Source organism: Chenopodium album, chromosome 13, assembly GCF_948465745.1.
Source record: "Chenopodium album chromosome 13, dcCheAlbu1.1, whole genome shotgun sequence".
Classification (NCBI taxonomy): Eukaryota; Viridiplantae; Streptophyta; class Magnoliopsida; order Caryophyllales; family Amaranthaceae; genus Chenopodium; species Chenopodium album.
This window is the reverse complement of record NC_137846.1, coordinates 14270940-14287342: the sequence shown is the minus strand read 5'-3', so window position 1 is coordinate 14287342 and position 16403 is coordinate 14270940. Positions and strand designations below refer to the sequence as shown.

At 34.6% G+C, this 16403-nt stretch overlaps 1 protein-coding gene across 1 annotated transcript; it reads left to right on the top strand.

Annotated features, from left to right (window-relative positions):
* The first annotated feature begins 6154 nt into the window (after positions 1-6154).
* LOC145576371 (inositol phosphorylceramide glucuronosyltransferase 1-like) lies at positions 6155-14748 on the top strand. Its single transcript, XM_081634140.1, has 10 exons — positions 6155-6555; positions 7195-7315; positions 7440-7625; positions 9723-9886; positions 10100-10207; positions 10540-10677; positions 10758-10895; positions 11052-11328; positions 11416-11539; positions 14336-14748. The coding sequence occupies exons 1-10, from the start codon at positions 6301-6303 to the stop codon at positions 14469-14471; spliced, it is 1647 nt and encodes a 548-aa protein (XP_081490266.1). The 5' UTR covers positions 6155-6300; the 3' UTR covers positions 14472-14748.
* The last annotated feature ends 1655 nt before the right edge of the window (positions 14749-16403 follow it).

The following is a 16403-nucleotide window of genomic DNA, read 5'->3' as shown; positions in this document are numbered from 1 at the left end:
ATAGCTAGAATCCAATAACAAGCACAAGCACTAAAACACGTCTTCTACAAAAAAAATTATAAGAAAACCATAATCATATCAATACTACTAACCAATAATTACATAATCTAAAATAAATTTTCAGCTTTATAAATAAAATGAAATCTCTTTTTATAGAGCTTTAACGCCCATTTTAAAATCAAACTAATAAACCAATTCAATACTACTTTCATACTCTTTTAAAACCCTTTAAATTCAATAATAGATATTAATTAATCTCTATGAATTTAAATATGAAAATTAACATAAAAACCCTTGAAATTAAATGATTAAAATCTGAAATTAATTAGAAAAGAAGAAAGAAAAGAAAAGAATTTATTTTAAAAAAATGGTTGGAAACCCTCGCACCACCATCACGATGGCGGCTGCCGGTTGGCGCCTGTGTTGGTTGCATCGTGTGGCTGGTGGCGGTGACCGGTGCTCACGGCCGGCTGCCTTCATCCCCTCTTCTCTTTATTTTTAATTGTTTCTCCAAAAACTCAAAATTGTAAAATGCTTACTTGATTTCAAAATTCAACAAACTTTGAAAATTCAAGACTAAATGAGTTTATATAGCTCTCATATTCAGTCATACTTGCCATAATATCCCTTGACTTGCTTCACAAGCTTATTTAGCTGTCATAAAATGAAAACAAGCTTAAGACAAAGCTTTTGCAAGAATAAATGATTTAAGAATTTTGAAAAGATGCTGTAACATAAAATAATTTTCTTTGACTTTAAAATCTTCACAAACTCTTAAAAACACCCGGTTTACACTAAATTAGTGTAAATCGGGGTGGGCAACTTCATCACCGAGAAAAACACCCACCACCAAACCACCAACCCTGTCGGATTCCAGCGCCGCTGACCTCCCTCATCCCCCGATTCCGGCGTCGCTGACCTCCTCCATCCCCTGATTCGTGTCGAACTTCGATCCCTGCCCCGATTTCGCGTCGAACCCAGTGTCGGGTTTGGTGGGTTTTCACACTTTCTTTCTCTCTCTTCCTTCAAATCAATCCACTAACAACTACAACTATCTTTCCCCCAAATTCTAATATCGCTTCCTATGAACACAACTACACAAAATCTGAATCAACATCCAACACAAAAAAAAAAAAAAAAAAAAACAATCAAATTCATTCATCAAATCCCAAAAATGATCCAAAAATTGAAACAAAAACAAGCTCAAATCAAAAAATATTAATGGGGTTAATGGGGTTTTGGGTTGGCTGGGTGAGTGGGTGGGATTCCGGTTGGTGGTTTGGCGGTGGGTGTTTTTGATTTTGTGTTTTGTGAAATCAAGTTGGCTTCTGGACTTATGTAGTTGTATTGCACTGAAATTGCAACTTCAAGAACAAAAGGTTTAGAAGACTTCGAAAGTGAGAGGTGATGACTACAAAAAACTTTTGCATTTTGTGTTTATTTTTTTGATTTTGATACTCTGTTTTTGTGAAAAAAAGGGTAACTTTTGTAAAAAAAAAAAAGGGGTCACTTTTGTGAAAAAAAGGGTAACTTTTGTGAAAATATAGGTCACTTTTGTAAAAAAAAAGGGTCACTTTTGTAAAAAAAGGGTCACTTTTGTAAAAAAAGGGTAACTTTTGTGAAAAAAAAAGGGTCACTTTTATAAAAATATGGGTCACTTTTGTAAAAAAAAAGGGTCACTTTTCGCAAAATGTTCGATGTACAATAAAATTATTGTAAACCGGGTGCATGCAAAAGGTTTTGTAAAATCTTTCTAGAATATTCACTAAACTAGTTTTTGACCCCGTACAATGCACGGATTTAGAAAGTAAGATTTATTAATAATAATAGTAAATTTAAATTGAGTTAATTGAAATTAATTGACTTATGTAACAATTTTTTTTTCAAATTTGAATTTATTAATGTATATCCTTTAAATTCTTATGTTTTACTTATATAATATATAGTATATAATAAAAGAATTTTAATTCTTTAATAGAATAATTTGTTTAAGAAATTAAATAAATAGCATTTTGAAGGGAAAATTTTTCACAAAATTATGTCAAATGTCCCATTTGGTGATTACTTTAGTATATAGTATAGATTAGATGATCATCTTATTCCCCTAATATTTGGTGAACATATTATTTAGTTTATATTTTAGAATATTCTTGCATAATAAAATCTATGTTATAAAATAAATTCAAATACTTACTTTAAAATATAATAATAAATAGAAAAAATTAGTAAAAATAATCTCAACTTTCACGTATTCGCTTTAAATAATCCCAACTTTGGATTATTATTAATTAATCCAAACTTTGAAGTGTATTTGGTCAAAATGGTCCTAAGTGACTGGTAACCTGTTAAAGAGGTGAATTTTTTTTTTGGTTTAACTGACCGATGGCACCATATGATTAGTTTAAATATTAAAAAATAGTAAAAAAAAATAAACTTAAAAAAAGGTTAACCCAGCCAACGCAACCCCAACCACCACCCAATTCCAACAACACCCATCCCCTGGCCGCCACCTTGTGCCCAGACCCCCTCCCCACGCCGGCACTGCCCTTCCTAACGGTCGATGACCCTTCCCCCAAAACCACCAAACTACCCGAAATTTCTAAACACAACCTTCCCGCCGAGTAAAACCCCCAACCATCCCTTCCTCTACCATCAAAACCCTAGCTCTAGGGTTCCGATGGTGGGGGAGGGGCGGCTGGGGATTTTTATGCGATGAGGGAGGTGATTTAGGGATTTTGGGTGGTAGTCGGTAGGATTTTAGGGGTTTTCGGTGGGAGGGGTTAGTGGTTTTGGGGAAGGGGAGTTGTCAACGCAAGGAAGGGGGTTCTGGCCAGCGCGTGGGTGAGGAAGGGTTTTTGTTGCCGCGGTAGTGGTGGGGAAGGTGGTTCGTGGGTGAAGGCTAGTCAGTTTTTTATTTTTTTTATTTTTTTATTTTTTAAGTTTTTCTCTTTTTTTTCAATTTTTGTAAGTTTTTCTTTTTTATTTTAAAATTTTTTTTAACCAATCACATGGTGACACGTATCACCTTAACCTATTATAGGGACCAAAGAAAGCGAATACACCCCAAGGTTCGAATTATTTAATAGTAATCCAAAGTTGAAATTATTTAAAGCAAATACGTGAAGTTAGGATTATATTTACTAATTTTTCCTAATAAATATTCTCAGATATTTATTAATTACTTGTATAAAAAATTTGTATAAATACTTACTACTTGTATCTATATAATTAAAATACGTACTTTTACATTGTATAATACTCAAAAAATACGTAGTATTACAAAATCTATACTAATCTATTAAAAGGCGTTTCTAAAAACGTCTCTACGCTACGTAGACCCTTTCATTACGCCACATCACTAACTCAACTCCTTATTATGCCACGTCAGCTACTCAATTTCTTAATATGTCACGTCACCCACACTACCAACAATATTGCATGTTGTCTCATCTATATTTAAAAAAATATATGGATGAAAGGGTTTGAGCACTTGACCTCTTGGAAGCAACGTTATTGTCTAACCATCTGGGCTAATAACCAATCATGCTTTAATGTTGCACACTAAATAAAATTATACTGTAAAAGTATTGAAAGAACATACTACAGCATTTGCACAACTATAAAAGTAGTATCTTGGGGCAACGCTCGGGCTACTCACTATTTATTTTTATTATAAAATAGTATAAGATTTGAACTCTCCTCATTACGCCACGTCACCCTTGCAATTAAAACCTCTAATTATAGAACTAATTGTCTTATCACCAAGCTATGTGATTTTGTATAAAAATATTGAAAGAACATACTACAGCAGTTGCACAACTATAAAAGTAGTATCATGGGGCAACGCCCGAGCTACTCACTATTTTTTATTATAAAATAGTATAAGTTTTGAACTCTCCTCATTGCGCCACGTCACCCATGCAATTAAAACCTCTAATTATAGAACTAATTGTCTTACCACCAAGCTATGTGATTTTTTATGTGATATTTTGAATAGAAAATATTAATATATAACATATGACATTATGAACAACAAATTTAATTAGAAGAAAATTGAATCATAAATTACAACATATATTACTGATCAGTTCCATGTAATAATCCGGGGCATCGCCTGGGCCCAAAAACTAGTTATTAATTTAATATGTGTGTCCTTTTCCCAACATAACAACTCTTGTGTATGTTCTAAAATAACAAATTGCCGGTCCTTTAATGAAATTTTTATCATGGAGGCGGATGCACCATGCTCCGTGCATCCGGTTTTCTTTAAAAAAAGGCGAAATGAACATATAGTTGTTCAGTAAAGAACATATAGTTGTTTTGTAAAGAACATATACTTATTTTATAAAGAACATCACATATGGTTGTTTTGTAATGAACATATAGTTGTTTTGTAAAGAACATATAACTATTTTGTTAAAAAACATCCAGCTTTATGTTCTTTGTATATATTTAAAGAACATCCGTAATATTAATAAAAAGCATGACAATATAATGTAATGAATATTATTTTTATTCAAAAAAAAAAAAAAAAGAACATAATAGTATTTTGTAAAGAACATCTAGCTTTTCAATCTTTAAATGAATTATTTGTTCCATAATTGAAGAGTTTTGTAATTATTTCCCAATCTCAATTTAGAAATTTGTATATTTCCTCATATTTAATTTTACTTGTTTGAATTTTTTAGAGAGAGGAATAAAAATCTTAGAGAGAGAAATAGAAAATTTATACAGAAAAAGACATTCTTCTAATAGAATACGATGGCTGAGCATTTAGATCGAGTTTCGTGGTGCTTTTAATCATTGTTTTGTTAATGGAGTGATTTTTAATGAAGGTGAATATGTGAATTTGTTAATCAAAGATCGAAGGTAATTTTGAATGAAATTTTGTATTTATTTTTCTTTAATTGTGTTACTTTAGATTTGAATTAGAATATTTTGTAATCATAAAATCATTGTTTATTTTCCTTTTTAAAATTTGATGAATCTGGATATAGATGTTGAATTTGAGAATAATGTGATAAAGGTTGAAGATGATGTTCTTTATAAGATAGTGTTATATTCATTTCTTTAATTTTTACAATTCTATAATATGTTCTTTTCACCTTAACTAAATGTTCTTTTCATTTTAGCTAAATGTTCTTTACATCTCTATACAATGTTCTTTCCGCTTTTTTTTTGGAACGGATGCACCATGCGCATGGTACATCCGCCTCCAAGAACCACTAATTGGTCCTTTAATTCTTCGCCTCTTTTACATAAAATTATAATTACATCTCCTCAGCGTAAAAGTATGCACAAAAGAGAATATAGAGTGGGCAACTCAAGGACAATTCACTTGCTTGCCCATCGATAAAAAAATAAAATTAAAAAAAAAAAAAAAACCTAGGTCATATGTAATTACCCATTGCCCATTATTCTAATGTTGAATGTATGTAACCTAAATTTGTCTAGCCTAGAGGTTGTATATGTTTTTTCCACATATTTCAGCGCAATGAATATTGCTGAGAGAAATGGTGAGGTTAAATGTAGTGGTTATCAGAGTAAAGTTCTGATTTCATTATTCAATCCAAAATAGTATGGGGGGAATTTAAAGAAACTAACTAAAAATGAAAATGAGGCAAACATTGAGATTTGGAATTTCACAATATACACCATATATCTTATGTAAATTATGCGGAAAGTGTAGAAAAAGTCATGATTGCAATTGAAAAAAAAAATGGATAGTGTATGCTAGAGGTGTCAATTCGAATGTCCGAATTGAGTTCGGTGAGATTGGTTCGGGTCAAGTGTCCATGTGAGTCAAAAATCTAAATTGGATATTTTTATGTCATGCTAACTTTTTTGTGTCCATGTGAGTCAAAATCTATATTTTTCGGGTTAGTTTCAGATCGGTTGGTCAGCTAAGGTTTTGATCGTCTAATGTATATAAGTTTTATTTATTTATTTTTCCTAGAATAACACTATTTTCAAAATACTATAATACTCACAGTCCTTTTTTTTTTTAAGGTAAGGAGAAACCCTGGCCGTACGTCAACCCTCACGATTTTTTTAATTCGATATTTACGGGTTAGACACTTTGAGGGTGAGGGGGAAGAATATACCCATAGTCCATAGTCCATAGTACTCCGTATTTGCCATCGAATTATCGAAGTACGCTAATCCTAATCTCAAGTACACCAAGTTAGATTTAAATCTTAGACTTTTGAAATTTCATCAGTCAAATTTTCCATCTTTTGACTGCTATTTCTTTCCTTAAATCGAAACTCCACCTGAATTCACCGAAATTGCTCGACAATTATGGTGAATTTCAGGATTTTGAATCATGGGTTTTCCTTAATTTTGTGTTTTATAATATTACAATCTTCAATTTGGTGTATAGATGCTAAAAAGTCCCAATCTACTGATGAAGCGTATGTAACGTTGTTGTATGGAGATGAATTCGTTTTGGGTGTCAGAGTTTTGGGCAAATCAATTCGAGACACTGGCTCTAAGAAAGATATGGTGGTTTTGGTTTCTGATGGTGTTTCTGATTATGCCAAAACCCTCCTTGAGGTAAATATTTTTTTTTTATTGAGCGACAAAGGGTGGTGATGTAGACGAGATTTGATTCAGGTTTCTTCCGAGACTATAGTGTACACCGATTATTAATTGGTTGCTACATGATGAATGTGTTATATCATATGATTTTTGTGATTGATTTGATCAAATTTCTGCTTATTTTGCTTTGTATTTGTTTTGATGTAATCAATCCAACAGTTATTGGTTTGGTGTAATGAAAGCAATGGCTTTGTATGTATGGTGGGATACTAGGATGAATGAATTGGAGTTAATTTTTCATGATTATGGCTACTTCCTAGTGATTCAAGTTTGAATTTTACCTGTGTAGGTATGGTAGGATGAATGAATTGAAGTTGATTTTTCATGTGTAAGAGCTAGAATGTTGTTTAGGGCTATTCCTACTGAATTAAGTTTGAATTTTTAACACGGAGTTTGAGAAGAATTTTTAACGCGGAGTTTGAGAAGCAGGATATGATTTTCGATTTGCTGAACCATCTATCAGCTTTATGTAGATGTTATTGTATTTTGGGATTATGGTTCAAGCAGCTTGCTTTGTATTGCACTGCTGTGTTTTGCATTACACATTACCATCTTTTGATGGTGAAGGAGCTAAGATGATTATGAATTTGACAGGCAGATGGCTGGATTGTAGAGAAGATATCTTTGCTGGAGAATCCCAATCGTGTTCGACCAACAAGGTTTTGGGGTGTTTACACAAAGCTTAAGATATTTAACATGACAAATTACAAAAAGGGTAATTTGATTGCTTAAGTATCATACTTTTGATCATCTGGTTCTGTTTATGGTTTACCATTACTATGCTTGTTCTGTGTCGGTTTCTTGATTGCTGACTAGAAAAACTTGTGTGTGCTGTGCAGTTGTGTATCTTGATGCAGATACAATCGTGATCAAGAGCATCGAGGAGCTTTTTAGATGTGGGAAGTTTTGTGCTAACTTGAAGCATTCTGAACGACTGAATTCTGGCGTCTTGGTTGTCAAACCATCTAAAACTCTTTTTAACGACATGCTCCAGAAAGTTAGTACTTTGCCTTCTTATACTGGAGGTAATGGCTCTTCCTGTAACCTTTTAATATTAAGCATGTTTCAGAAGTTTCTGCTTATGCCTTATGGTCTTATGGAGATGATTTGGGATAGATTTTGGCTTAATAGTGGCCTCAGCTCCAGCTGGCAACTTGAAGGCTATTGTTGATTTATCCGCAGTTATCTTTAAAAAAAAGTAACGAGACACTCATTTACATTTTGTAGCAAAAAGAACTTCTAGTCTATGTTGCATGGATAAGATGAGGACATAGGTACATACATAGAAAAATTGAAGGATATTAGAGTTGAATTTATTAAAAATATGGGCTGTGTGATTGGAAATATCTCAAAGTCAAACTAAGTCAATTCTCATTCAATTTACAAGTAATACTCTGTATTAAATTGAGAGGAAACATAAAATAGGTTCTGTATATTACTTATAAGCTAAAGCAAACTTTGAAAATAAGAAACTTCCTACAACATAACCAAAGTTACACTATGAAACTAATTATTAGCGTTCTTTTCTAATACACCTTCACAAACTCTAGAGTAACTGAAAAATGACAAAATAAGGCTCAGACCCACATTTTTTTACTAAACACTTCACACTTTGGGTTATATCACAGTGCTGGTTTTTCAATATTATCAGTGTGTCTAAGATGTATTGGTATTATTAGTATTAGAATGCGATACGCTACCTTCTAGATTTTTACTTTTTCTGCAGCTTAGCTTGTAGTGTTACAAGCTTTAATATGGATTTAGAATTCTTTGTTGAAGTAGTGATTACTATATGTTTTTTCTTTGGCTACGTGACACTTATAGTAATAGTGTTTAAAATATGCACAAACTTTGGTCTCATATGTCAAATGAGGGGTTTTTTTTTTCATCTGGAAGGGTGTAGAATACTATGAGCTTTCTGTGTAGATGTAAGAGGTTTACACCACCAATTGAAATAAAACACTTGGCTGTGAGTAGATTCTTTACTTCCTATTCTGGACTGTATAATGTTGGTTGCAGATACCTCTTTAAATGAAATTGAAGATATCCTTTTTCCTATACATCTGCTAGCCTAAATTATTCCCCTCTTTCAAAATTTTGCTTTGCTAAGTAGCTCGATTTGTGCCTTGTGTATAAATTTTTAATCTACAACGAGGCTGCTCCAACAAATCCGTTTAGCTCACCCATAAATCCACAGAAGTTAAATATCATGATTTTATAAAGTTTGATATTAGATTTTCTTTTTTAATTTTCTTAAAAATCTTCTATAGAGTACCTTTCTTCGTGTTTTTTTTTTACTTTGTGCATATTAACCTCATTTACAGATATTTAAATAAAAAAAAAAAACAAAGGTGTTTGTTTAAGATGTGAATATGGCAAGTTAAATTTATTTATCTTCTCCTATGTAAGCAACCTCCTGTGTCCTATAGAAATATATATGGACTGTTTGGTAGCCGGTAATGGGAATGAATTTTAAGTGTAATTAAGTATGGAGTACGACCTATAATCTCCACGGGAATACAATCTCATCCCCTAAGCTTGTTTTTTCTTCATATTTTTCGATTACTATCATTACCACTTGAAAGGTGGAATTAGATGGGATTGGAAATTATGAAAAAAAAAAAAAAGACAACTTGTGTGTGTGGGGGGGGGGGGGGGGGGGGGGCTTAATCTTGAGTGATTATGTGAGTGAACATGGATTTTGTTTCTGAAATTACATGAGTTCATTTCCATTACCATTGTTTATCTTTTTGAGGAGTTACATTGGAAGTACATAGTTTCTTAAGAAAGAAGTTAGTCAACCAAAAAATGTAACCACCTCCCCCCCCCCCCCCCCCCCCCCTCTCTTGTGCATTGACTTGGTTTGGAGGTTATGTTGAACTTTTTCCTGTGATATAGCACAAAACTGTAGGGGGTGATGCTGTATACACTTTGCAAATTTTCATTCTTAAAATAGTTTTGTTGTTTCTGACTTACATGGTTATTTTCATGTCATGAGATTATTGTTTTCTGCAATTATTGGATGTTTATTCTTTTCCCACCATTGATATAAGCTTTACCATTCCACTGCTCACTTATAGTTTGCAATTATTTATTCCTTTCACTTCCACTGTTTATCTTAGGGGATCAAGGGTTTCTGAATTCATATTATGCTGGATTTGCCGATGCACGTTTATTTGATCCTAGTCTAGTAGCTGAAGAGTTGAAGTCTAGACCTGTTCCTGAAATGGAACGTCTGTCTACTCTCTACAATGCTGATGTTGGTTTGTACATGCTTGCTAACAAGGTATTCATATTCTCTAGAAAGAGATCAAATGTACTGGTCTTGATTCTTATCTATTTTTGTCTTCGTTCTTGGCTAAATGTTGATTGGCATCCCCCCTAATGTGGGGTCACCAGTAGCATTGAGGTTTTGGCTTATCTTGGCAAAAAGTATATGCTTTGATTCACATTATTTATGCTATTAGAGGATTCTGACCTATTTGCATTGCATATGCAGTGGATGGTAGATGAGAAAGAACTTCGTGTTATTCATTATACTCTCGGTCCCCTGAAACCATGGGATTGGTGGACAGCTTGGCTGGTGAAACCTGTTGATCTCTGGCAGGTATATGCATTTTTTTTTTTCTTCTTATCTCTACTATATATGTCTTTTTGTCACTGTAGTCCATAGTACATACTCCATACGCAACGATGCAATCTGTTATAATGTGCATAATCCTGTTGTTGTCGTTGTTACCTGTCTTTATTTCTTGATCTCTTGTTAATTCCTGCCTTCTAAACATATGAAGGGCCTGGTAAGGAAGGACCTGATAGCTTCTTGTATTTAATTATAGAATGATTTATGTAGTCAATTTCACCAAGTGGATCTTAACTCAATGGGTTTGTGTTTTTGTGAAGCCTATTTCAACAAGTTGAATTTAATGCATAGCTTTGCAGGAAATTAGGCAGAGGGTTGAGGAATCACTACCAGGAACTGGAGGAGGAAGAAACCCACAAGATGAATTTTTGGTCAAAGCTCTTTTTCTACTTCCTTTCATTGGTCTCATATTCCTGTACTACCGCTCTTTACTTAAGGTATGACTGGATCAACCTGATTTTATAGAACAAAAATGAAAATATCATTGGATCTTGATATAAACTAAATTGTGCTGTAGGCCTTCGAGTTCCTTGGTTCACTTTGTAGGCCTTCATTCTGGGACCGTATGAGACACCTTGCTGTGAGATTAAGAACAGGTGTTGTTAATCCATTTGTGGCAGGCTCTTCTTCATCCCCCATGAATTCCAAGCAACAGGTCTGTCTCTCCTTATTGTTTGTGTTTCAGATTTTCAGGCCTTAATAAGTTGCCATTAAAATAAAACACTGGAAGATATGTATTGTATTGCATTGATGCTAAGTCGCTCACTTTCTCTAATTTATATCATACATCTTTGCTTTGCTGTTTAAGCAGCTCTACAGTGGTTTGCTACCTTGGTTTCTTGGAGGAATGTCAATCTCTGTGTGTCTTCTAGCTGTGGTTATCTCTCTTGGACTGGCTCTTCTAATCGTACCACGACAAGTGCTTCCCTGGACCGGATTGCTACTTATGTATGAATGGACTTTTACAATCTTCATCCTACTCTTTGGAGGTTATTTACGGCTTATTTATCAGTGGGGAAAAGTCAACGCTGTCCAAGCAGGATTATATTCTTCTGATCCTGAATCTTTGGATTATGATTATGGAAAAGGTATGTAGTCACTGCTGAATTTCTACCGTTTCCCGTTTCCTGAATGGCAGTTGGTTCTCATGGTTTTCTGGCTCTTGCTTGTCTTAGGTCATCAGCGACAGGTGTTTTCGTATGATGCCGCAGTGCTGTATTATGGATTGGGAATGGCTTTGCTAGCAATTGCAGTACCATCATTGCCTTATCTTTTTGGAATTACTGCTTTGTTTGTGAGGTATGTTGCATATCAGAAGTTATTTTGTGAGCATTGATCTTGAAGAAGTTTCTTTGACGAGTTTGAATATGTTCATGGTTTTATTATCTGGTTTCCATTCCTTTGTTTGTTGATAAGTTTTAGCAATTATAGACTTTTGATTCACATACTTCTTTCGATTTATGGATTATATCTTAGAGAGTTGGATAACAAGAGGCCTGTGATTGCTGAAATATCTCATGCGTACTAATAGTGCCAATCTACACACCCTCCTTTCTCTTTGTCTTATAAATTATAATTGTGTATCCAGGGGTTTGAACATTTGCTTTGGTAGAGATGCTTTAACTTTTAGCCTTTGAGGACTGAGTCCTGGATGGCATATATATGTTTTCAGTTCAGTACTTGGGTATTAGAAATCTTGGCATTCATGAACCATGCTTAAGCTGTAAGATCATAAGCATCTCATTGAACTTTTAAGGTCACCTTTTTCATATATTCTTCTCTCATCTGCCATTGTGCAAAAAATTTTGTTAAAATTGTACTTTCTTTTTTACTTGACGTGTTTTATTTATCACGCTTGCCAATGCAGAACTTTAACGATCAATAACTTTGATTTCCCTTAAGTAAAAATTATAGAAATTATATATTATGATAGTACTTATTGAGACGAATTTAACAAGATCTCACATGAATACATTTTTACTTCCATATAATTCACAAAAGACGGTCAACGGAGGGGTGGTGAATAGTATAATAGTCAAAGCGGGTCAATTAAAAAAAAACGGAGGAAGTATATTGCTAGATTTACAACTCCTACGTTAGAGGCTGAACGATCATTTTATCGTTCTAAAGTAACTGTAAGAGACCCAAAAGGCTAACAGGACCACATGGAAGGCTTTGTTTACTACAAGTCTTTTGAGCTGTAAAAGTTGGTCAAATGTAATTGATAGGGATTATATTTCATCCCATTGAAGCCCATGTGAGCTTGTATGCTAAGAAATTGTGTTCATTGGGTGTGCTTCTCCCTATTCTTTCTTAACTTTTACATATGTGTATAACGGGGACATTGAAGCTGCAAACTTTACTACTTTGATTGCCTTCTTATCTTTTTAGCAGGTTTCCCATTTTCATAAGGGTTAATCAGGGCTACCAAGTTTAATTTATAACTAAAATAAGTTGCATTTTTTTGTACCCTTAGAATGAAGGACTTGGGTAGTAGCCAAAAATAGCAGCGATCCGGTAAATCAGGGGTGTCCAATGTTATGTTTGTTCCTAGGTGTATTTAATTAAGATAATGATCGCAATAGCTGAACTTGTTAAAATTTCCTATATTGACTCGCTTAGTTACTGTTAGGAAATGGGGGGTTGTCATATAATGCATTTTCCAGTTGGCATTCCCAAAAGGTTAGCACTTAGGGGCCGTTTGGTTCGCACAAGGTAAACAGAATGAAATGAACAATGGGAATGAAAGAGAATGGAATGAAAGATTTTTCCATTTGCTATGTTGTTTGTTTACAAAAAAACAAAGAGAATCCAACCACCATTCTAAATACCACACCACCACTACAAACACAACACTTTCCCTTTTTTCACTTTTCCAGCCACACCACCCCACCACCCTCTTCGCCACTCCTCCCCCACCCCTCGCCGCCCCTCCCCGACCCCTCACCGCCCCCTCTCCCCCCAAAAACCCATCTTCTTTCCCGAAAACCCTCCCCCACCAACAAAAAAACCCTAAAAACCCCTCCACCCCCACGCGAAATAGTCGACCACCCTCCCCCCACCCTCGTAACCCTCAGGTGAGGCCGTGAGGGTTTTTTCGTGGGGGTGGAGGGGTTTTTAGGGTTTTTTCGTTGGTGGGGGAGGGTTATTAGGAATTGGTTTTTGGGGGGGATGGAGAGGAGGGGCGGCGAGGGGTGGGGGAAGGGCGACAAGGAGTGGGGGAGGGGCGGTGAAGGGCGTGGTGGGGTGGCTGGAAAAGTGAGAAAGAAAGGGTGGTGTGGTGGGGGAATATTTTCGGGGGAGATGAGGGTTTATCGGGGGTGTCGGTGGGCCGGGGAGGGGCGGCGGTGGGCGGCTGGGTGTTGGAGATAGGTTAGAAGGTGGTGGCTGGTGATGAAGTGGTTGTTAGGGAAAGGGAATGCAAAAGACTGGGGGGGGGGGGGGTGGGGAATCAATTTGGAATAAAAATGGGTAAACTCAAAAATAAAAATGTGGAAAGTGAATGACAAAAACGGACAAACAAACAACAAAGGGAATGATACCCTTTCCCTTTGATAATTAACCCCAACCAAACGGCCCCTTAAATTGTTCCAGACCTATGCCCAACTTTGCTCATTCATGCCAATTATATGCTGCCAGTCAAATTGAAGGTGTGCGTGAGTTTGAAAATATGGATTTTTGTTTGTGTTACTGCAAGAACGATAAATGTCACATGAAGGATTAAATTTTTTTTTCCCCTCCTTATGACATATTCATACATACATATGCAGGGTTTTTTTTTTTCCCCCAATTTACAATTTATATATATATCAGCATTTTGACCGCCTCATACTCTACCTGCTGGATTTTACACCTGGTTAAGCTCATACCTTTGAACTGTGCAGCAGTAAATTTGAGTCCTTGATGTTTTACAGTTTTACAGTTTACTATATTTATTACCTGAACATGGAATTCTATGAGCATGATGCTAGTATAAACTGGAAATTTTCAACTTGTGACTTGTGAGGTTGCCAGCAAATAAGCATCATAACATTATTGATATTAGATTCAGATGCTAATTTCTACATATCTAACACATGATTTCTTCCTTTGCAGACTAGGTTTGATGGTTGTAGGAGGTATAGTTTTGGCTGCTTTCATGGCCTATGCATCAGAACACCTCGCTATTCAATCCTTTTTAAAAGGGCTTGAAGACCGAGAAACGTCATGGTCTAGGCACACATGTTGGTAATGTCAATTCGATTATTTTTTTTTCCTTCTGTAAGTTAACAATTTTGATTGTTCCCCCACTATTTAATTTGTGTGTAGAATATATCGAGGGGGAGTTTTAGTACGCCCCCCCTGCTTAATTTGTGTGTTGTAATCTAGTAGTTTCAGGCAAAATGATTACAAACTGTAGATATCTCTGCTTCTTTTTTTGTTGTTGTTGATTTTCAGATGTACATGACTCAGGTGCTAGAATTTCTGAGCAATCCTTTATCAATCTTAGCTGTATTTTCTATATTCTATTATTTTTCGTATTTTCGAATTTTTTTATGGGAATTTGGTGGTCTATAGCCTGTAAATTGCATGGTTTTAGTTTGTCTCTTGATTCAGTGCATTATTATCTATGGTGACTGGCAGTTGATGATGCTTAAACAGCTTTACTAGCTGTGTAGCAAACCCTACATCTTTTGTAAAACTTGAAAAAATTATCAGTACAGACTACTAGTGTACACTTGCGCAGTGCTTCATAGGAATAATCCCAGATTTCATCAGTATCAAAATGACCAATAACCTATTTGTCTCGCGCATGTCATGGCATCGTATCTGATAACTTGTTAGTCGACTGCATATATCATAGCATCATATATAGATTAAACATAGTTTTCTTGTGCTTTCGTTAATTTTATCTTTACTACTCCGTATATTTCACCAACAGTTATATTAAGTTCTTCCCTGCTCTCATAAACAAAAGTATCGTCCATGATGAGGTTTTACTTGTTCTTCATTTGGGCTGCTCCGGGTGTATAATAGACTTGTTGCAAGTATGATTGAGTTTGCACTCTTGCCATCTCTAAAATCAAATACCCTGAATTTCAAAATCAAGTTTGAGTTTCCATCATTTGAATATAAGGAAAAAGAAATCAATCATTACTTCCAACTTTCTGAATTATAGGGAGATTGATTGGAATCTAAATATACAAATAAAAATTTTAATTAGAGGAAGTATCTTGGGAGTAGTTGGGACAGTTAAAGATAGATTAGAAAATTAAAGATTATTTGAAGATCAAACCTATGCATAATAATTTTTAAAAAAATAAAAAAGGAACTTTTAGCATACCTCCACTCATTGTATTTTTATAATAAGGTTGTTAAATCTTGTATCACGCTTATCCACTTGAAATTTAAATGATATAAAGCCTAATTAGTTGGTCAACACTTAATTCACAAAAATATTGTATAATCAAAGAAACAACTGTAACAATTGTCATTAATCATAGTAGCATAGCTTTTTCTTTTCATATCAAGGTCCACTAATAATTGAAATTAAGCACACTGATTTAGTATCCGTTCCAAGTTTTGCTCCCATCAGTGGTTTTTCTAATGAACGGTAGACGGAATTTGATCTATCACCTCTTAGGGCTTGTTCTTTTCGGCTTAATTTCAGTTCAGTTCAATTCAGCTTCAATCAGTTCAGTTTAGTTTCTAATTTCCTTCTCTCATAAACAATTCAATTCAGTTTAGTTCAGTTCAACTCCAATCAATTCAATTCAATTCACCTCAATTCAGTAAATCAGAACAGACTCTTAGTCATTAACTTTAACTTATACTTGTTATATAGTACAGAGTAACTAACATGTGAGAATGTACAATGAGGCAAATCTAACAAAATTGCACATATTACTATTCTTTGTCTTTAGTGTAAATCACAAATAAGATTTCCCTAATAGTTAAACTAAGTATATAAAAGGTGTCAACCAAAAAGAACATAAGAAGTATAAGCTAGTTTGAATCGACGTTTTGTGATAATCATAATCAATGCACCAACGTATGCGGATAATGTAATAATGCAAAACCTATAGGATATCAACTGATCGATTTGGGGTGTAATAATGCAAAACCTATGTAGATTTCAACTGATTTACCAATTTACAATATGGATATGAAAAGTGATTGAGCT

What these genes read in the sequence shown, in the direction of transcription:
- LOC145576371 (XM_081634140.1), top strand. Translation starts at nt 6,301, where the DNA reads ATGGTGAATTTCAGGATTTTGAATCATGGGTTTTCCTTAATTTTGTGT. An exon ending in CATGACAAATTACAAAAAGG is followed by an intron (nt 7,316 to 7,439) that starts GTAATTTGATTG and finishes TGTGCTGTGCAG; the next exon opens with TTGTGTATCTTGATGCAGAT. An exon ending in TTTGCCTTCTTATACTGGAG is followed by an intron (nt 7,626 to 9,722) that starts GTAATGGCTCTT and finishes TGTTTATCTTAG; the next exon opens with GGGATCAAGGGTTTCTGAAT.